Source organism: Vicugna pacos, chromosome 2 (assembly GCF_048564905.1).
Source record: "Vicugna pacos chromosome 2, VicPac4, whole genome shotgun sequence".
In the NCBI taxonomy this organism is placed as follows: Eukaryota; Metazoa; Chordata; class Mammalia; order Artiodactyla; family Camelidae; genus Vicugna; species Vicugna pacos.
This window is the reverse complement of record NC_132988.1, coordinates 68122500-68146487: the sequence shown is the minus strand read 5'-3', so window position 1 is coordinate 68146487 and position 23988 is coordinate 68122500. Positions and strand designations below refer to the sequence as shown.

Below are 23988 nucleotides of genomic sequence, written 5' to 3'. Positions count from 1 at the left end.
TTGTTATATTCCCTAGTTTGTTGTAATTTTTAGATTCCACATATAAGTGGTATCATACAGTATTTGTCTTTCTCTGTCTGACTTATTTCACTTAGCACAATGCACTCTGTGTCCATTTTTCTCATTCTCTTATCTAAATTCCAATGGTACCAATGGTTAACTGTACCTGAAAATTCCACACTATATCGTTAAGCACGTGCTTGGGAATGTTGCCGAAAAATCAGCCCCCGTCCCCGACAAGCCGAATAACTCAGAGACAAGGTCTTAGAGCCCAGGAAAAAAGAGGCAGCTTTATTGCTTTGCCAGGCAAAGGGGACTCACAGCAGGCGAGTGCCTTCAAAGCTGTGAACCCATCACAATCAATAAGAGTCTCTGGTGAAACTGTCTCCTAAATCTTGATGAGTCAGTTTGGTGTCATGGGACCATCTGGTGGCCTGGAAGGTTATCAGCCTGTGACCTTCTTTATCTGGTCAGACTCATCTGATGCCATGGGGGAACTCTGAAGGGTCTGGTCATTCTCCTGAGGTTATCATTCGGTGACTGTTTTTCTGAAGAATAATTCCAAAGCCAAACATGACTAAAATTTTTAGTTGTCAGAGCAAAGTAAAAACAGCCAAGTCAACAACCTTAGCTTTAACAATGGGCCTGGGGCTGGGAGCAGTGTCCAGTCAGTCATGTTTGCGGACCATTTTAAAAGCAAACGGTAAGCACATAGCCAAGAATTTGTTGGCCTCAGTGCAGCCATTTTTTTTATTTCTCCTTTAGGAGCAGAGAGAAGTGAGATTTTTATAATAATAATCCAAAGGTGAGGGATGTTTATATTCTTTCCTTAGCTGTTACCTGGTTTTGATTTTTTTCAGGAATTTAACAGTTAAAGGCAAACATTTTAAATAGAAGATATTTTCCAAGTGATTTGTCAGGACACAAGCAAGTATTGTAAAGCCGTCTCTGACAGATCTCCTGTAAACTAAGCTAGGACTCCTGATCCAGGGTCCTCGCTGCCCTCCTGTTGCTCCTCTGTCATTTTCTTCTCTCCTCTTACTCCCCTAGTGAGTTATTCTTTTGAAAATCAACCCTATGCATTTCACTCCTCATCAATGAAGGAGTAAGAGACTGGCTCATCCCAGCCCTCTTATGACTTGCTCCATCTTGCTTGCATTTTTTCCCCTTATCTTTGCATTCACTTCCTCTCCCTCCTTCTCCTCAACATACTGATGGCTATTGGCAAACTTAGAAATTTGATCATTAACCAAGAATGACAAATAGCAGGAGGATTTCTACAGCACTGTATTGATAAACATGACTTGGTGCGTCTAGCTGCATCTGCAGGTATCAGTCCATATTTGTGTTACTCTGGTGCACCATGAACTCCAGAAAGCCAAGCCCCACGAAGTAATCTCCGCCTCCTTCTCTGGCATTCAGAATAAAAGCTCACCAGAAACATTACAAATGCACAGTAGTTCTCATCCTTTTTCTTGCAGCTTGAAACCTGAGTGAGGATCTGAAGGAAACTGAATTGGATCACCCAGTGTCTTTCACAGGATCACCTGGACAGGTTGTATCCTTATTATCATTGCTGACATGAATATTTAGATTTTAGATACAAGAAATATAGAATGCAACTTATATATTACAAAGCTGTAAAGAGAGAATAAAGTTTTTAATCAATATTTTAGTTACTTAATAATGTGAAGTATGTAAAGCCTTTTAAAATCACTTGTTTATCATTAAAAATAATATCTTGCATTTGTATCATGCTTTGCTGTTTAAAGGGTTTTAACATAAAACTACAGTATCTTAGATGTTTTGTAAGTTCTGCATGTTGGATGTGTTCTCCATTTTCCTGATAAGAAAACAAAGCAAGCAGAGTAGAAACAGAGTGGGGACTGACTTCTGACTGTCTGTGAAATATGTTAGAAGCAGTGGATTACTATCAGAGCCCTGCACATATTACTGTTACTTTTAAGTGAGAGACATCAGACAAATAAGAGCAGAAATCCAAGTCCTTGGTAAGTCGCTGACAGGTAGACCACCTGCAGAGTCGCACCCATCTTGACTAGGAGTCCTCAGTGGAAACTGGAAAATCCAGAGAGATTTGAGCTAACAATTAAGTAATTGAACTTACTGATGGTTTTTTGAGCATCTGCTTTGTGACACAGTGTTGGGGTTCCAGATAGAACAATGTATGAATGGATTTTCTCCACTTTCAGCCACTTTGCTCAAATCCAGGTCAGTGCAAGAAGATGAGGCCTCAGTGAGTCCTTCGCCTGGTGTCCAGTACTTCACACTGTGCCTGGGGGCAAGTCAAGAACTGCCACAGGGAGTACTTGCTGGATGAAAGGCAGACAGGGAGTGGAGAAGGGGAGGATGGAGAAAGCGAGAAAGAAAAAGGGGGAAGAAAGAACTAACCAGGAGGAAGAAAAGAAGAAAAAAACATTTCTTCCTTCAATTGAATTTATGAATTACAGGTTTAATCATTTTTGTTGGCATTCTGAAAACAATAACCTACACACTCAGTTAGGAAGTGAAACTGACAGTTGTTAACTGAAATATGTCTTTGAGAAAGAAGAAAGCAGCTAGAGGTGAATCTGTCCATTGGGATATGGGATAATTAACTAAAAGAAGTTAAACAAACAAAAAAAGACTTTATTATTTGCCACCTAGTTTAACTCTGGGGTTAAAATGGACCATGAAGAGTCAGCCATAAGTCAGCCAACTGTTTAATAACAAATCAGCTCCTGCCGGTTGACTATAAGGCAATTCTTACAAACTTGGCAGAGCCCCAAGCTGTTCATGTGAATAAACGAAGCAACAGGCAGGGCAAGGGGTGCCTCTCATACACGTTTTTGTCTGCGGATTGTATGAACAATAAGCTTCTGTGCAAGCCATGAAAAAGTTGAAGACTACTAGCAATGTAAGACGGGAAAAACTCCTGACACCTTCAATCTGAAAATCAGTAATAAATTACTAGCTATACATGAGTCAGGAGAAAATCCTCTTGATGGGCAAAACTGATCAAAACGATTAAAATACCAAAAACATATGAAATAGGAAAACATGAAAAATTATAAAATATCTATGAAATACAGATTTTAAAAATATGTATTCAATTATGAAAGATTATAACAAATAATTTCCAGTACTGATGATGCAGTGAGAAAATAGGCAATTTCAGATACTGTGCAAATTTTCACTATAACTCTTTTAGTGATTTGTTAAAAGCAATAACCAGTATGTTACATGTATATACCTTTTATTTTGGCAAATTCATTGTCACTGCAAAGGTAAGTGTGAAAAGATACGACATTTGTTGCAGGACTAGTTACACTGGAAAAAACAGAAAAACAGGAATTCCCAACAATAAAGAGGTCTATTGTCTCTCTTATATCCATAGTATAGATTGCTATGTGTCGTTTATAAAAACAAAAATAGAATTTATGTATCAACATTGAATATATTCACATCATATAGATTGGTATAAAATATAATACAAATGAAACTGTATACATAAGCATATAGATTTTACATATATTTAAATATTTGGAAGCATAAATGCAACACTATTAGGAACAGTCATTTCTTGAGAATGGAATACTCTCTTTGAGCACTTTCATTTTCTCTATATTGCTTAAATTCTTCAACAATCATTTGTTTAAAATGAGTATATTTATACATACATGCTTACATGAATGCATAAATGTATGCATATTTATCATTCCTTGTGTAAGACGAGCATGGGTCCATCCTTAAGAAGTCTCCTTCAGGACAAACTTAACCTAATTGATAATGATGTTCGCTTTTTGATAGAATCTTATGACATATAAGTGAGATTTTAAAATAAAACTTTTCAGGTCTAGCGCAAAGCGTCTATTGAATAACAACCATTTCCTTTCCTCTGGTGTAGAAAGAGAAGATAGGCCCTTTTTACAAGAAGTCCAGTTGGAGGGCTATTTTCATGTTCAGTCAATAGTTGCTGAACTTCCAAACTAGGCCAGTGATCATAAAGTTAGAAGAGAGAATAAAGTGACGGAGATGGAATTAATGGGACTGAGTGAGGGAGAGTTGCAACATCTGGAAGTTTTCACCTCTAATGCGCAGCTTGAAGTGTAGTGTAGAAAACACTATAGAAGTTTTCAGTGTAAGTCAGTGGTCTAATTACTTGATTTGTAAGAGATATCTGTGTAAGACTTTACCATCAAATATTTCATCCTTTGTGTTAATGCATTTGTTAGAGTATCTACTAATTTAATTTTTTCTTTATAGTGCATTTCTCATGCCTTGGGATTCTTTGCATTAAAGAAAACTCATTTGGTGGCTAAAAGAACTATTGCCCCCAAGACACTCCTATTATTCTACAAACTTTCTGGAAAAGACAGTAAAAGCCAAAGCAGCCACAAATGCATGAGTGTGTAACAACTCATCAGGCAGCATCTGGGCAAGGGTGGATACAAGAGTGATCCAGTAAGGCAACTATCAAAGAGGGACAGCATTTGTCGAGATGCTGTATCACAAACCCAGAATGAGGAAAGTCTGGGGGCAGGGGGGAGGAGGCAGTGAAAGAAATTGAAAACCAATAAAGGGAAGTTTGCTTAATTAAAAATTCTAAGACTAACCCTGAACATGAAATGAGTTGCCATAGGATCAGGAGGTGAATTATCAATGATAATCACCTTGTTCAACTTTATAATTTTCATACAGGTCACTCGGTGGGAGTGTCTACTTCTTTACCGATTAAGTGAGAGAGAAAAAAACAGGTAATGCTAGGGGTCACAGAGGAAGCTTCTGTACCCTCAAGAATCTGTGTCAGACATATCCATTACACTGCCATGAATTTCACCTTCTTTCTAATATACTCACCAAGCACTTGAATTTTATCATTAAATGAAACATACCCAAGAACTAAAGAAGCTCTGACTTTGATATCTGGCAATAGCTATCCAATGGCACTATCAATCTTTATTGTTATTTAATGTATACAGAATTAATTGAAGTGATTCTTTGCCAAAATATTGCTGCATTTCCTGAATCTCTTAGTCTTTTTATATGCCCCACCAGTTTTGACAGAGAAATCAAAAGCTCTGTTGTTTACATTGATCATGGAATTTTTTATGTACAAATATTATACATAAGTATGCTAATATAAATATATCACATTTTGTACATATTTTTAAGACATTTTACTTAATTATTCTTTATACTTCTTATTCTTCTGTATATTATACTGATCTCAATAATAAGGTTAGAAACTCTTAAAGTACCAACACTATGTTTTTGTGTCTTTTTTTTTGTGGGGGGGAGGGTGGTAATTAGATTTATCTATTTATTTATTTAGTTAGTTAATGAAGTACTGGGGATTGAACCCAAGACCTCGTGCATGCTGGGCATGCACTTTACCGCTGAGCTATACCCACTCCCCCAAGACTATGTTACATACTTCTTCAGTATGTCTTTACCTGACATGCTCAACAGCTAAGGAATCCCAGAAACCCCAGAGAAGCTCAGTATACAGGGCTGTTATTAATGCTAAAACATTATAAAGTACATATAAAGTGGACAACTTTCCTTTCTTCTTTCAGTGTGCCATTTTATGATGAATTCTTCCAAACCTGCCTATGCAGATTACTTTGGCAGACTACGTGGAATGCCACTGTATAAAGAATTTATCCAAAATTGGCATAATGTGGAGACATTTGAGGCAAGACCTGACGACCTTGTCATTGTTACTTATCCCAAATCTGGTAAGTCTCTTCATTATGTCAAAGTTGTTCCCTTTTTCACCTAGAAATGACAGATGCACCTTGGCTGTCAAATATTAAGCTGTTCACTTCTCCCGCACTCACTCGATATAATAAGTGAGGCCAGATGTAACAGTTTTGATATAGACATAGAAAACGTGGAGCATTACAGATCTACTTTAAGACCACAGTCCATACCTACAACCTGAGCAGCACGTTGACAAATGGGCATTGCTGGCCACTTTAGAAAATTATATAGTATAGATGGATGAATACAGAACCATAACTAAAATTTAAAACTATTCACTGTATTTACCCTATGTCATTATTATCATTGTTGTATAAACAAAATATAAGCCATTGTCACAGATTAAAAAAAAATTTTTCAGCTAACCAGCTCCTCTTTTTTTTAAGTTTATCTCTAAACTCTATTTTGAAGCAACATCCTTTCCCATTGAAATTAGATCAACTATTCATCATAGTTCCAGAGTCTTACAATCACAGGCCTTTAAAATTCGAAAGGTCTGGTCCTGGCTCCTCTGTCTGGTTGTTCCAATTAACACTTGAATATGTCAAACACTAATGTATGTCTTTGACTACTCTGACTCTAAAGTGTTCCTCCACTTTTCTTCCGTGTCTGAATTAATGCCAGCACAAAACCAGTCATCTGAAGAGGACACCTGAGAACTACTCCAGAGTCAGTTTCCCTTCTTCTTCATCCCGTGTACTCAGTCAGTCTGGAGGTTCTGCGCAGTCTCTTGGATAATGCCCTACAGTCAGGCTCTCACAGGTCTCTTGTCCTTCTTACTGAGCCCTCACTCCGTTGTTTTATTTATTCTGCCACTAGAGGGATTCTTCCAAAACAGAACCATGATAATCTTGCTTTCTTGCTTAATGGATGTCAACACCATTTAAAACCCTATAGAAAACAACTAGAACTCCAGTATGAACTGCAAGCCTTTTTTTGCTTGGCGTCTGCTTGCCTCTGTAGCCTCATCTCCACCCATCCCTTTAGGTAGGCTCTGATTAGGCTTTATAATCTGTATCCAAGTCTTTTCCTCATCACTTTACTATTTGTGAGTATCTGACTATTGATCAAAAAAAAGAGTGCTTCTGGTAGAACCGTTCCCTACCTTACAAAACTGGTGAGTTTATACCAATAATTTGTTAAGATTATGCTCAATTATCATGATCTCCTGAGGGCATTTCTTGTGGAAACAGCACAGCAGCAGCACACAAAGTCCCTCCTTTGTGGTCCTTTAAATCCATGCGCCCCTGTGTTACAACACCTTAAGGAAAAAGAAGTGCTGTCATTATGGAGCATTGTTTCTGACTCTTCAGAAGGTCTTTGACCATTGTAGGACAAGGACAAGATTTATTCTCTTCTATATACTCTGGACTAGGACTCAACCTGAGGCATAAGAAGCTATCCAGAAAATTTGTGGTTGAAAGCATGCTTGAGTGTGTCATCTGTTTATCAAAGCTCCTTACTTTTCAGATGTAAAATTTTAGATCCAAAACTGTTTCCAGCTTGCACAATTCATCATGGACAAATTCAGACTTCTAGCACAGGTGTATCTTACCATAATGTTCATCCTTATTTTTTGAGGCTACATTTAAATCTTATAAGATTAAACAAAGTAAATATTTCTTGAGTCCTGTGACTATTCTGACACCTTTCAAGTGCATTGATAACTTCCTGCTATATCCAACTATAAATCCATCATTTCCTGCATCATCAGCCACACATGGTCAGTGGGAGACTCAGATTTGTTTAATTTTTTGCAGGCACAACATGGATTAGTGAAATTGTATGCATGATTTATACAGAAGGTGATTTGGAAAAGTGCAAGAAAGATGCCATTTTTAATCGAGTTCCTTACCTGGAAAGCAAAACCGAAAATGTGATCAATGGTAATGCTTAGTTAATTTTAAAAGCTATATACATATATTTTAACGTGTGGATGTAAATGGTGCAAGAAAAAGGCTGTAAGCAAAAGTGACAATTAGTATTATGTCTTCTACATAGGAAGGAGTGTAAATTGAAATGTAAATCTTGACTGAGTTTATGGTATAGCTCTCACATTCGTTCAGCAGAACCTAGTAATATGTGAGCATTTCTGTCTCTATGGGATACTTTAAACACTAGGAAAATAGCCATAAATTTTTCAAGGATATATGCAAAAAGATATCCATCACAGATTCTTTTAATGTCATAAAACATTAGAAACAGTATAAATATTAACCAACAAAAGAAGTTAAAAGTAGTATAATAACACTATGAGATCATTAAACATGTTATGGTGTCATGTGTTTTTTGACATTGCAATGTCAGTATAATATATTGAGAAAAATGTAATTGGAAGATAGGAAAAATTTCATCTGTGTGTATGGCATTTGGATGGCTGTGAGGCTGGGCATATAGGTATATTTATATGAAAGGCTGCTTACCAAAATGTTAATAATGATTTTTCAAAGTGCTGAAATTCTATTTGATCTGTTTTTTTCTCTGTAATTTTCTTTAGCTAAACTTCTGTCATAGTGAGTATGTGTTATTATTATGACCACAATAAAGAATATATAGTTACTTCTATGTTTTAAAATCTACAAAAATCCATATAAACATTTGTAATTTTCAAAATTGTCTAACTTTTGTTTGTTTTTATTTTGTATAAATTAGGAGTACAGCAATTAAAACAGATGGCATCTCCCAGAATAGTGAAGTCTCATCTGCCACTTGAGCTTCTTCCAGCCTCATTTTGGGAAAAGAACTGTAAGGTAAACAGAGTTAAGTGTTCTCAGAACTTCATCTAATTCAAAGAAATTTTAGAATGATGAAGTTAGGTAACATCTTAACTGTGTCTTTTTAAAAATATATAATATCTTTAAAATTTTTTTAAATTTTTTTTGAGGGGAGGTAATTAGGTAGTTTTGTTTGTTTGTTTGTTTTGCTTATAATGGAGGTACTGGGGATTGAAACCAGGTACCAGTGCATGCTGAACATGAGATCTACCACTGAGCTACACCCTTCCCTCCAACTGTGTCTCATACACACTTGTGTATTTACTCCTTCACTAGTGGGGGGGGTGTAGTTCAAGTAGTAGAGTTCCTGTTTAGCATGTATGAGGTCCTGGGTTCAATCCCCACTACTTCCTCTAAGAATAAATAAGTAAGTAAATCTAATTACCTTTCCCCACCAAAAAAAAAAAAATTCCTTCACTGAATCTATAGACATTTTAAAAATGTGGAACATAGTCAGTATTGTCTAGATTTTAGTTCCAACTCCAGAGGTGATTCTCTCTAAGCTTCTTCAGTTTCCTCATCTGTAAAAGGATAATAATAGAATTCCTCATAGACTTATTTAGAGATTAACTGAAATAATGCTTGTAAAGTGCTTAACATAGCACCTAGCATATTATAAATAATATATGGTAGATACTTTTGTATTTGTTATTAGTGATTGTATTGAATATACTCTTTTTTGCAAACTATTGTGCTTGGCATTGTGAAGCATGCAAATGAACTAGACAAGGATAAACAAAGAAAGCTAATATAATAATTATTTACTGAGTGTGTATCATGTGCTGTCAATTAACAAGGCACATGCAATCCTTGTCTTCATGGACACACAAGGACCACAAGGGGAAAGGGACAAATAAATAGACAATACTGGAGGTGCCATAAGTCACAGAAGAGAAGAATTCTAGCCCAGGGATTGAGGGCAGGGAAAACATCCAGGAACATGTAACATCTCAGCTGATGTAGAAAGGATGCGTGGGAGTGCTCTGTACATTCCCAGAGGCAACCCCAGGTGGGATGTGGAGTCAGTTCAATTCGGCTGGAAGGCTGAGTGCCCATGGTGGCTGGCAAAGTGAAGGAAGATAAGCTGGGTTCAACTACAACAGATACTGAAGCCAAGTTAGGAAGTTTGGGCTCTACTTTGACGATAATGAGGAGTTACAGATATATTTAGCTACTGGTTATTACGATCAATTTTGCTTTTTCGAAAGAATGATACATGTAATCCTAGAGTACAGGCAAAACGTTGTCTTGGAGGACTGAAGTTGTTCCTTGAGAACTTACTAGCTTTATTAGGACACAATGTGACTCACCCTAAATATATGAGGTATTAAGGTACTGTACGTAGTCCCTACTGATAAAAAAGGGAATCGGTTAGAGACATGAAACATTTCCATTTTGTACTCTGATAAAACATGGCATAGAAGACATTTTCTGGAGATCTCCTGTGCAAAATTTTGAAGATGTCAATGTTTTTTGTTTGTTTGCTCTTATCATAAGCAATCCTAGAAAGACAACATACACCTTGCTGAAATCATTCCACACATAAAGACTCTCTCTTTAATTAATACTATTTATGTATCTTCCAGAAAATGTGTCATTCCCATTTTTTCAAGAGATTTGGCCAAGTTACATTGTTTTCCCTTTGGAGAATGTGATGTAGTCTTGATGTTATCTCTTTACTTCTTAAGTGAAAATAGATAATATACCTTTATAATAGCCTCAGTCTTCATAAAACTGCTTATTATCTCAGAGATCATCAAAGAGTAAGAGACAGTTGGATAGATTCACATCCTGAGTATTTCCAGGGTGGTTTACAGGGGGACAAGAAGACAGATGGATTGAAACTATTAGTAAAATTGTGTTTGTAGTGTTGGACTAGAAACTTTAAGTGATAAAAATGAAGAAAGTGAAAAAAAAAGGAATAGATTAACAGATAAAAGAAACAATTGAGACCAATAAACTTGAGGCCCTGAATTTTATTGCAGATGAGGTATATTCCTGATAAGAAAGAAAAGAGAAACAGAACTTGGGAAAAAAACATGGTGTTCAAGGATAAGGCTTCAGAATCTTTAGGGTTCTGACAATTTCAAAGTTTGGTTAAAGAAGTGGCTAGCTAAAGTAACATAGAGGTAGTGATCAATGACCACAAAAACCTATAGAATTGGAAAGGTCAGGCACACAGACACTAAAATATACAACATGATGAAAAGGTTTGGAATGGAGAGTAATACTATGAGGCAGGTGTTCAAATCTTCAATTAAAGCAAGGGAGTGAGGACTTTTTAAAAAAGTTATTATGCAGAATGATGAAGACCAGAGGACTTTACTGTTGACTGAATGATTTACCAAATCATTTACTCTCATTGATTTATTCTTAACAATGTATTCTGACTCAGCTTCAGCTCAGTTTCTTCACCTTTAATTGGGGATAATAATCTGTTTTGCCCAATTTATATCAAGAATATTTGAGAAACTCAAATGAAGTAGTATGTGAAAATGCCATAAAAATGAAAAGTCAGAACTAACATTGAACAGTAATACAAAAGATACTGTCACTTCAGATTGTTGAAGGAGTTTCTTCTTTATAATTTTATATATTTTATACATTTTCTATAAATATGTGTTAACAATAAATATGTGTTACATTTATAGTTGAAAACATAAACATTTCTGTTTTAAATCTTGATCAGTCTGTGTTTGAAAAATATTAGGTGATTTAATATCTGATTTCATTCCCTTAGATCATCTACGTTTGCCGAAATGCCAAGGATGTGGTTGTTTCTTACTATTTTTTCTTTCTGATGGTAACTGTTAATCCAGATCCTGGTTCTTTTCAAGATTTTGTGGAGAAATTCATGGATGGAGAAGGTAAGAATGGTTTCTTTTCTCTGAATTCTTTCAAGGTAAATTATACAAGTGGCATCTCTGACCAAAAATTTTTGTTGTCTGTTCTGGTTTGTTATTTTCCTTGATCCATAATGAAAATCTAGAAGTTCTAGAAGCCCTTGAACTTTAGAGCAAGCAGAGTTTCCGAAGGTAAATAGCAGAATCTGGACACTCCAGTTCAATGCCTACAAATAAGTATACAGACATGTGTGTGTCCAGTCCTCCTTCTCTTCTCTTTTTATTAGAGAATTATTTCACAGTGTGTTATCACAACTCCACTGAAGAAGAGGGAAAAGGATAAAAGGAGAGAGGGTTCATTTGTTTCTAAGAAAAATTTCAGATACCACATGGGCAAAAATTTACAAAGAAGTCTGAATATCTACCATGTGCTTACTCATTATACCCACGGTACAGTCTGACTAATTCAACTAGATTTCTCAGAACAGTAGGAGAATGACTTGAGCAGAAATTCTGAGAAATTTTGCCTTTTTATTTAACTCCAGACTGAAGCAACTGAGTATTCAGATTTGAGAAAGAAAGGCTTTGGGAGAGTCTTGTATTAACTGAAGATGGCCATTCTGATCCTGTAGTAATAATTGTAAGGAAAATGGATAATAATGCCATTTTTATATTGACAAGATTTAATGGCAACTCAATAAAGGTGTAGTTATATGTGCTTTATGCTTGTTGTTATGTTTTGGAAAATGTTATGCTAAAGCATCATCAATAAAATATATGCTTCAAGATCATCAAAATCTGCATTATAAGGCAGAGAAAGATAACACCGTACCTCTGCAAGTGGATGAATAAGAACATTATAAAAATCATGATATGACTTTTTTCTGATATAACAAGGCAGAAACATTCCCACCCACAGATACAGAGAACAAACTAGCTTTTACTACAGGGGAGAGGGATGGGGGAAGGGGCAAAACAGATGAAGGGGATTAAGAGATACAAACTACTAGTCATAAAATAAATCACAGGGAGCCAGACAGAGAATATAGTCAATATTTTATAATCACTTTATGTTGTGCAATCTATTAAAGTACTGGATTGCTATGTTGTATATCTGAAACTACTATAATATTTTCAGTCAACTGTACTTAAATAAATAAATGCATTGTCAAGAGAGTCAAAGACAGAAGAGGTATGAACTGATTTAATGAGAAGCAGAATACCTTGACTCAAACATCATTATGTTATCATGTCAGCTTCTTACTGGGAGAAACACTTGGGATTATGTGAGAGAAGATTAGGGAAGCAAAAGGAAGAAACATCATAGGCATTTACTCCATCACCTCCAAACACTACTAATTTTTTAGAGTGAGAATGACAGTAAGGGTCCCAAAGAGAAAATACCTTACCATTTAAACTGTAAATAGAGTAATAAAAAATCATACAGTTGCTAGCTTCAGTTGCAAAGCTAGTTTGTATATGGTAAATTTATGACCTGGGCTGAATTCTTATCATAATTACATTGATAGTTCCACTAACTCAACTCCTTTCACTAATAATCTGGTTTTACAAATACAGACACACACACACACACACACACACACACACCAGTTTCAAAAATGCTGTCATAAGCTCTGAATCAAATGGATGGGAGACTTCCTTCACTTTTCCTCTGAGTCATAATACACATCATAATAATGAAAGTCAAGGATATATTTCTGTGCATAGATTATTCAACACACTTTGCCTCGTTGCTCTAGAGAAATTTTCCTAAGATGTGCAGCTGATCTCTAGTTTTCATCCCATGATCATTTATTTATATTTCTTTGTTGCTACTGTTGTTTGAACATTCATTTTCAAGTTGTATAGAGATGATACTATGTCCTCACATTGTTTTTGTCTCTAATTTTAGTTCCTTACGGTTCCTGGTATAAACACACAAAATCTTGGTGGGAAAAGAGAAAGAATCCACAAGTGCTATTTCTTTTCTATGAAGACATGCAGGAGGTAAGAAACTTAAAACTTACAGCAACTTAGTAATTCTCTAAATGTTAACATATGACAACCCTGAAGACACAAAATTTGGCCTTTAAATAAACGATGCAGCCAGCTCCAAAAGTTACAATAACCCAGATACTTTAGCAAAGATTTGAAGCTAGTAAGTAAAAACCTTCTGTAAATAAATGCATTCAAACCTACGTCTCAAGAAATTACCAAAGATAAAACTTGTCATAAGACAAAACAACAACAACAACAACAACAACACACACACACACACACACACACACAGAGGGAATCGCAATGGGCAAGAAGAGTCAACTGGTTTCCAAATCTATAGATGCTGGAATTATCAGACAAGGACCATAAAATAACTATGCTTCAGATGTTTAAAGAAATAAAAGAAGAAATTAAAAATTTTACAGAGAAACAAGAGATTGCTAAAATTGACAAATCAGATTTGAAAAAAAGGCAATAGAATTTCGAAAATAATTTTTGAAAATTAAAATTAGAAAATTAAAAGATGATTTAAATAACAGATAGGACATGGCTAAATAGTGAATTAGTAATGTGGAAGATGAGGCTGAGGAAATTCCATAGAATGTACCACAGTGAGATAAATAGAATATTTTTAGAGAGTAATGTATATATAGGAGAGAGAAATGAGGTCCCACATATATCAACTCAAACTTCCAGAAGGAGAGAGTAAAGAGAATGCTGGCACAGCAATACTGAAAATTTCTCCCAATTTCTTCATTATCTAGTTTTTTTTTCCTGCCTTTGTCAGTAATCACAGTAATTCAAGTATATAAAATAGATAAACAAGTTTATACTGTATAGCGCAGGGAAATATATTCACTATCTTGTAGTAGCTCAGGGTGAAAAAGAATATGTAAATGCACATATGTATATTCATGTATGGCTGAAGAATTGTGCTGTATACCAGAAACTGATATAACATTGTAAATTCACTATAACTCAATAATAAATACATAAATAAATTAATTAATTAATTAATAGTAAATAACCAGGAGAATGGGGAATTATTATGAGATGCCATTTCACATCCACCAGACTGACAACAATTAAAAAGTCTGACAATGATATATACTAGCCACGATGTGGATTAATGAGAAGTAACAATTCTGATAAGAATATAAAAAGATATAAACACCATGGAAACAACTTGCCATTACCTAGGAAGGGCAAACATGCATGTAACTTAAGATCCAGAAATTCCACTTGTAGATATATGCTCTTGAGAAATACTGGCTTGTGTGTATTAGGTTTCATTTACAACAATCTTCAAGGCAGCATTCTCCATGACCATAAAAATTGAAAACAACCCAAATACACTTATACTTAAGAATCAGTGCATGATATAAATTATTATTCTACTATTAAATATTATATTGCAGTGAAAAGGAGTAAACTTCAACTGTGCACATCAACTGTGTAAAACCAAACCTTATGTTGTCTAAGGAACACATAAATGAGCTTCAAGTCTACAGAGTAAAGCACAGGATTGATTAGATCAGTTAAGGATAGTAAGTTAATTTTTGTTGTTGTTTGTGGAAATGGGAATGGAGAGTGAAAAGAATGCACTTGGAAACTTGCAAATGGAAGAACTCAACAAATTATGACTGCTCTATTGCATGCACTGGGTAATAGGTAATTAGTGCTGTATTCATGTATATTTTTAAAGCACATATGTGTACATATCAAATAATTTTTTGAAGGTAGAAAAAATACTGGGTCTCTTTACTAAGAGATGAAAAATGTCTTTTCTTCTCTCACTCTTTATTAGCACCAAGAAAGCAGTTGATATCCATGTCTTGTTCACATCTTTGCACAATTATTAAAATTCTTGTGGCAGTAATTCTAGAGTTGTCTTGATGGGGACATATTTACAATAAAATTATAAATATTAGAAACAGAATTATTATTCCTTTAGAGAATTTAACAAAGAACAAATTTGAATGAGAAGCAGCCATGGTCTATAGTTTACTATAACATCTAAACCTGTGTTCTGTAACCAGGGTATTGAAAACAGTAAATTTAAAAGGCACACAAACAAAATTTATTAGTTAATCCAACCATTTCACCCTCCCAAATTGTCCATGTCCATTTACTGCCTATTTTGGTCAATAATGGTCATGTTTAAGTTTCCCCTCTATCTGAATTAATAAGGAGCAGAAGTATAAATAAATAAATTTTCTCTTATTTCTGCAATGTATCAAGTAGAAAGAGAAAAAAACATTAACCTTGTACATAGAGACACTATCTTTTTCTTATGGAAAACAGACAAGTAAATAAAATAAATGAGAATAAAGATATGGCACAATAGATTTATTTGGGAATTTAGGGGGCAAAAATTGGGTTATCTAACTCAAATTGGAGCTGTCAAGGAAATCATCCCAAAGGAAGTGACACTTAAGCTGAAGTTTGATAGCAGCTGTAACTGGTAGGACAGAGAATTAGAGGGAACTACACATTCTGTGTGGAGGGAGCTACACATTGCAATAGCATTATAGTTGGTATTGAGAATAGTTGCATTGAATGATTAAGCTGAGTAATTGGGTACCCTATAGAAGTGACAACTGATGGGAATGTTTGTAGCTATGGTTCATAAACATCTGATGTTCCATGTTGAATATTTGACTATTTACACCTTTTCTTAATCATTCAGGTTCCTTTGCTTCTCGCTAGTTACATCAATAAATTAAAAGAAGAATGAAAGCTGTCTGCATATTTTCAACCCAAAACTTGATCTGTCACAGGGGACTGTAGTCTTTGAGAATATATATTTATATTCATAGAGAGTATTTACTGAATATGTACTACTATGCACGGAGGACTAAAATAAATATTTTATAAATATCATCCCATTTAGTGTTCTAACAATATTTGAAATTTCTTTTTTGTCCATTTTATGAATGAGGGAAACCATGCTTAGAGAAGTTCAAAAATACCACTTCTGCAAGAAAACCTTTCCTCACTAGAAACCTAATTAAAATATCAGCGAGAGGGCGGGGGAAGATTTTCTTTCTGTGTTCTTTTTTATCCACATAGTAATATATTCACTTTCAGTAATTGAGTCTTCAAATTTTTTTTTCTTCTTAGAATATCAGAAGAGAGGTGCTGAAAGTGGTAAAATTTCTGGGAAGGAAAATATCGGAGGAGCTTTTGGCCAAGATTATAAGACATACTTCATTCCAAGAGATGAAGAACAATCCATCTACCAATTACACAACACTGCCGGAGGAGGTCATGAACCATAAAGTGTCTCCCTTCATGAGAAAGGGTGAGATGGTCCCGTTACTTGCCTCCACTGCTACAGGAAGTCACAAGTTGAAATCGTTACAGGCAAACATCTATGAAAGTCTATTCTTGCCTGTCGACCCAGCTTGTTTTCTTCAGAGTTGATTCTCATGTGAACACTCGATTGAGTTACCAGTTCTGCAGAAGCATATGATACTAGCACTACTACTAATACCACTAATAAGTTACTATTACTTGTTGAATATTTAGTATATGCAGCAAATTATGTTAAGAACGAACAGCAGCCACCCCAGCCTTAGCACTGGCAAGGGTACCACACTCTACTAGCTAGTATTTATTAACTCTTTGTGCCTTGCTGCTGCATCATGCACATGATATAAATTGTAAATTCTGATTTTTTAAAAAATTTTGATATAAGACTTAAGAGGAACTTCTATTATTATCTTATGTTGAGATGAGGAAACAAGCTTAGAACAATTAGTCACCTTTTCCTCAACTAAGTGGTGGACATGCTTTTCAAGACTAAATGGCAAATGCCCAAACTTATCAACCTATACACATTAAATGTGTATAGTTTTCTGTATATTAATCATACCTCAATAAGGCTGTTTTGAAAAAGACTAAGTTTCAAAGCACTTAGTGACAAATACAGCTCTGTTTAGCAAAAATATCAAAATACAATGAGGTGACGTCTTTTGGGAAGAGGCGTGGTCTGATCAGGTCAAGTCAGTTTATAAATCCAAAGGCATGTAGGATATGTAGAGGATGAGGACATCCAATTTTACTGATATATGAAGCAAAAACAGAATAAATTTCATTTTCTTTGACAAATTGTTGTTGAGGTAGGAATTTTTTTTAATAATTGAAATAATAAAACTGCCACTGGGTGAAAACAGGGTAACCCTGAAAAGTAGATTAAACCCTGCAGATTAAATTTAAATTATTTACACCTTAGACTACATCAGCTTCTTTTTCCATAATGTCTCTGTATATTTTTGAGATAAAACAATGAGTTTAAAATAACTGCCATGCTTATAAAGGGTTCCACACTGCTATGCCCTCAGACCCTACCTGATTTGCAAGACACACATTTTCTATCCTCTGCTTTTTTTTTAATTACAATTTTTTTTCAATTGAAGTATAGTCAGTTACAGTGTGTCAATTTCTGGTGTACAGCATGATGTCCCAGTCATGCATATAGATACATTTGTTTTCATATTCTTTTTCATTAAAGGTTATTACAAGATATTGATATCTTCTGCTTTTTGATTTTTTCACTAGGAAAATTTAGAGCTCCTTGAGCTAAGGGGTCAAGTGAACCACTGACTAATTTAAAATTCAAGATGAGGAAGGAGGGTATAGCTCAAGCTCTGGAGCACATGCTTAGCCTGCACAAGATTCTGGGTTCAATCCTCAGCATCTCCTCTATTATTAAGTAATTAATTAATTAAACAATACAAGGTGACTTCTGTCAGGGAAGGGTTGGATAAGATAGAAAGCAAAATAGAAGGGCCTGCTAAACATTTAACGACATAGGTGGGAAACGCTGAGGAGCGTCTCTCACTGTCGGTAGCAGCAGAAATGGAGAGGATGCAATGGATATGAAGAAAGTCTGAATGTGATTAAATAATTAGGTATTATGGTTGAGGGTCATCTTCGAAGTTTACGCATGGATACTTGGTGTGGCCATTAACCAGGTTAGGGAAAAGTACACAAATAAAATGCAATTTGGTAAGGAAGAAAATTAACTTACTTTTGAACTAGTTGAATTTGAGATACTTATATGGAATCCAAGTGGCCACATCACGGAAGCAGTGGATATGAAGAAGTGAGTCTGGATATTAATGTTATCAGCATGAAAGCGAATTTAGTATCTCTGGAGTGGGTAAAATGTGGATGTCATCTTAGGGGCACCAACATTTCAGAGGAATTAGAGAAGAAACGTTAAGTGAAATGTTATAAGAGGGAAGAATCAAAATAAGAAATTGGCTGTATTTTTTAATAATCATAACAAATCCTTCTTTGCACTCTTGAATATATAGTATTTATAGTATATGTTTTATTTCTATAAGTGAGGATTACAAGAAAATAAAATTTAATTAGGTGTTAATGAAAGCAGTAAATATTAGAAAATTTCATTATTCTGGCTGGAATACATAATATTTCCTGTTTCTTCTCTTTTGTTACAGGGGTGGCAGGAGACTGGAAGAATCACTTTACAGTAGCCCTGAATGAGAAATTTGACATGCACTACAAGCAGCAAATGAAGGGGTCCACATTAAAACCACGAACTGAGATTTAAAAAGAGTTTTCTTAACATATCTGAGATTAAAGCTTTCTTCTCATCATTCCTCCTCTTTTATTTTAAATTGGTAGAGAATGAGTCATGTGAAGGAGGATGGTCAGGTTCACGTGACTATTGAGATCTCCATATAAAAATGCAAGCAAGATTTTTTTCCCAGCTGTTATCTTTTTAATTTTTTTTCTTTTTGACAAGTATCACATGAATCTATAACTTATAAGAATTATGTAGGAGCACACAAATCGTCCAAGTTGTTAGTCTCTTTAAAAATAACCAAGCATTCTAAAGTCTTTAATTTTATGGTTTATGTTTTTCCATTTATTAGCCCACTTAGTCTATGCATATACACGTATATACATAAATGCATATATATTAATAACTGCACATGGACTTTGAAAACTTTGGCAGAAAGAAGTTAAAAAATAAATAGACATAGGGCTTAACTAGACCTATTATTTCCTCCCTGATATTTTCTTTCACTTTCTGCAGAATGGCTTAATTTGGAATTTACCTTAGTTTAACGTAAATTTGTGGCATGACAGTACTGTTTTCCAGATGTCTATAAGTAATCCCAATGAGTGCTATTTATGCTTGAATGTCTTCAGCCAGTTTAAAATATTTATGCTTTAGCGTTTCTTCTGTCCAATATGCAATGTAATGAATGTAACCTCTGTAAACTAAAGTCTTAAAGATTGTGATATTTACCAGAAAAATAAAATAAAAACAAAAGAAAAGAAGAAGAATTACTGCTTTTTATTTAAATAATGCTGTTTTGGCTTCTGTCTCCTATTTTCCTGTGCTCTACTGATCATTGTTTTCTATAGTATGTTTATTGTAGTAGTCAGTGCTTCCTTTCTCTACATCAGAGGACACATAAGATGATAAAAAATTCACTATGAGTGTTTAGTAGAATATGACATCCTTAATTCCTAAACTCAAATGTCAAATCTAGGGAGAAATTGACATATGTTTTCTTACTCTTTGGAGAAAAGTCTAAGGAATTCTTAGCCCCCTGTTCAATGATTATGATTTTTCAGAATCAAAGCCATTTTTTTTAGTATAACATCATTATGAATTATACAAAAATTGGAGAGTCTTATAAACTATTAAGATTTTCTTGGGACTGGGGTGGTAATTAGAATCTCAGTCTCTAAAGGAAATAATTGCTATTTATTCCTTAAAAGTCCATTTTGTCATATTTTTCATTTAACATTATAGTGTATAATACTTTTTAAAATTTTATACTTTATAAAACTCATAGCTGATGTTGCCCACATATAACTAAACGAGAGTAAACCCATGTATCTCTCTGACTTTAATGTTTAGTGAACCAAAGTATTCCAAAGTAGACTGATTGACATTTAAACCAATCCCATTTCTCCACAACTTGTCCAGAAATTTCTGTAACTTCCTTGGAGGAGGAAGGGGGCTGAGATCTAGCTTAAAATTCAGATAGAAACCGCAAGCCCTCTGAGATATCTTGGCATCTTCCCTGAGCTGGGTTTAAAGTTTGTGTGTGACAAAGAGTGAGAACCTTGGGGAGCACCATGTGGTGAGGTACACAGGGGTCACTGCTATAGCTTTGATTCTGTGCTTCCAGGAAAGCTAAAGATTTCTGGTTACCCTGGTGTTTAAGGTTTCCCAATGCTTCAATCTCTAGAAAAATGCCTTCAGGCCAATTGCTAGATACTAAGAAATGTAATGCTTGTTGACTGACTGGTTGATTGATGCCATGAAAAGACTAGGAAGTACTCAGTAAACATTTGTTTATGATGGTTGCAATTGCACATAATTTGAACCATACAAGAGAGTTCCTTTATATGACTAAAATACCTGAGAATCCAGTTTGGTCAGCAACAACAAAATAGATCTGGATTATAACTCTGCATATAAAATAAACATTCATGAATCCATGCTGATATAAATATTGATATAAATGGTATAAACTGACATGAATGATTGAATAACTAAGTGGGGGAGAATATAAAAGTATCACACACAGAAGAATTCCAACTGATTATGTGTAACTCTATTCCATCCCTTAAGTGTGGGATTCTCAGAGTGACTTCCTTCTAAAGAGTGTAAGAGTAAGGAATAGTGTGGGGAGGGAAGTGTAACTTTACAGTGGAGAAATCTGGCACGCAGGACCTCAGCCAGCGACTCAAAGTTAACTCAAAGTTAACATCTTCAGTGATAAGTTAATGTTGATAGTAAACACCTTTGATGTACAATGGAAATGGCTCTTTATCTCCCTGACCTTTCTCCCAAAAAACTCTGTAACCATTGCATAACCATGGAAAAAAACATCAAATAAACCTAAACAGAAGGACAGTATGAAAAATACCTGATCAGCATTCCTCAGTTTTGTCAAGGTCATCAAGAATGGAAAAGTCTAAGAAATTATCATAGTCAAGCGGAGTCTGGAGAGGCATGACTCCTATGTGTGATGTAGTACCCTGGATGGGATCCTGGGACAGGAAAGGAATTAGGTAAAAACTCATATAATTCTGATAAGGTATAGACTTCAGTTAATAATAATGCATCAACACTGGTTCATTAACATGTAACAAATGTCCTGTGGTGTAAGAGGTTAATGGGGAAAATGGATGCTGAGCATACATCAATTCTTTGAAATATTCCTGCAACTATTGTTTTTCAGCAAAGGGCCAGATAGTAAATATTTCCAATTTTGCAGACAATATCATCACTGTTGCAAATATTCAACTCTTTATTTGTAGCTTAAAAGCAGCCATAGACAACACACAAACACATGAGTGTGTCACTTTGTTAAAATACAATTTTATTTATAAAGCAAGTGGAAATGTAGATTTGGCCCAAGGGGTGTCGTTTGCCAGCCCATCATCTAGATAATAATTTTTCCTTCTTCTATTTTTAGAAATGTAGAAATGTCTTCCATTTCTCAAAAGTCTAGGAATGCACCAAAAGGTATATTTTATCCAGAACTTAGTTGCCTTTTTGTTCATTGTCTAGACAGAATATCTAGACAACCATGTTGCTAAGAGCAAGTGTCACAGCTTTTATCGTGTCTCCTCCTGAAGATGCATGTTGGAAGGTAAAATCTTCACCTAGAGTTAATCTGTACCAGAAATTAAACATTACATTTTTGAATATAAATACTGAAGTTAGAATGGGTGCTGTAGGGATTTGCTATTTCCTTTAATCACAAATAAAGGGAAAATAGCTTCTCCACCGTCACCGAGAAATGTGTATCTCTTCCCTTAAAATCTGAATTTTCTCTTACTATGGATGAACAGTCCTTGGGATCCAAGTAATGCCAACCTCTCTACTTGTGCACTAGATTCTTCAACTGTCATCTATTCTAGAAATTGATATCTCCACTGTATTCTTACTGCTTTCTCTTCCTGTATGATCAGTTCTCATCAGAAAATATGTTGTAGTATCTTGCAACTTTAAACAAAACAAACCTTTTCATTGAATCTCCTGAGGTATTCCTACCTTTTCCCTGTTTTTTACATTAGAAGTCATTCAAGGATTATATACTAATTGTATCCAGGTTTTCACTTTACTCTTCCCCTATTGTAACCTTTCTGGATTAGTGTCCTTAAATTATTTCACTAAATATTTCAAATATGAAAGTACATATCTATTCTCACATGCATATATGTATTAGGCACTTGTGGTATGAAGAATAAGAACAAAGGAACATAGCTGTACCACCACCAGCCTAAGAAATGGATCATCCACACCAGTGAAGTCCCTGAGTGTTTCTTCCCAATCCCATGTCTTTACATTTCCTTCCCATAGATAATCTAACCACTGTCCTGAATTTTGTATTTATCATTCTTTTATAGGATTCATATAAAGGATTTTCTTTATAGATTAATATACATGCACATTACAGTCTATTGCTTAGAGTGGCACATTTTGATCATGTGTAAAGACAGTCATACTCAATGTGTTGTTTTGTGACTTGCTTTCATCTTGACTCAAATTTGTGTCACTAAAATTCACTTATGTTGATATTTGAGGCTACAGAACATTTATTTGCACTACATGTATAGAACTCTCTTGGTTTATCCATTTTAATGTTAATAGATGTTAGTGCAGCAGAAAATTTTCTTCATAAGCAATACTACTAGTATCCACGTACACGTGTTCTGAAGAAAATGCCCAAGAGTTTTTCTACAAACAAATCAAATTACTGAGTTGTCAGGTCTGCGCATTTTCAATTTTCTTGGTATTGCTTTATTTTTTCGCATCGATGCTAACACCTGTTATAGTCATTTTTCTCTATATTTCTGTTACTTCTGGATTTTGGAACAGTATTTTATAATTTTTTTTCATTAGTTCACCAAAGTAAAATAAGCCCATAGGAAGCAGAAGAAAAGAAATGATTAAAAATCATAATCATAAGTAAATGAAACCGAATACAAGAAAACAATAGAGAAAATTAATAAAACCAAAGGCTACCTCTTTAGAAAAAATCAATAAAGCTGACAATCCTCTAGCAAGCATGACAAGGATGAAAAGATAAAGGATGGAATCACCAATATCAGGAATGAAAACAGGAGATGTTAGCATAAATTGTGTAGCCAATAAAAGGATAGTAAGAAAGTACTATAGACAATTTTATGCACATAAATTCGACAACTTAAGAAAAATGAGCCAATTAGTTAAAAACTATAAATTATTATACCAGATGAAATATGTAAACTGACTAGTCCTCTAAACATTAAATTTAAAATTTTAATCAAAATACTCTTGAAAAGGAAATAGCCATTCCTAGATGGCTTCAGTGCAAAATTTTACCAAACATTTAAAGAAGAGTTAAGACCAATTTTATACACTCTCTTTTAAGATATAAAAAAGGAAAGAATACTTTCCAATTCATATTATAAAACCAGTAGCATTCTGATACTAAAGCCAGACAAAGATACTACAAAGAAGAAACCACAGGCCCACATCCCTCAGGAACTTAGACACAAGAATTCTCAACAAAAGTATTAGCAAACTGAATCTAGTAATATGTTAAAAAAAACTCATA

General features: G+C 34.7%; 1 protein-coding gene across 2 annotated transcripts; it reads left to right on the top strand.

Moving 5' to 3' along the window:
• Positions 1-1430: 1430 nt before the first annotated feature.
• On the top strand, positions 1431-19685 carry LOC102525888 (sulfotransferase 1E1). 2 transcript variants are annotated; one of them, XM_006212500.4, is made up of 9 exons: positions 1437-1555; positions 4699-4754; positions 5577-5738; positions 7524-7649; positions 8416-8513; positions 11278-11404; positions 13293-13387; positions 16502-16682; positions 18850-19685. In XM_006212500.4, exons 3-9 carry the CDS (start codon positions 5588-5590, stop codon positions 18960-18962), a joined length of 891 nt encoding a protein of 296 aa, XP_006212562.2. In that variant the 5' UTR covers positions 1437-1555; positions 4699-4754; positions 5577-5587; the 3' UTR covers positions 18963-19685. The 2 variants fall into 2 exon arrangements, with proteins under 2 accessions (XP_072829196.1, XP_006212562.2); XM_072973095.1 differs by lacking the exon at positions 4699-4754 and having other exon boundaries at positions 1431-1555.
• Positions 19686-23988: the final 4303 nt, after the last annotated feature.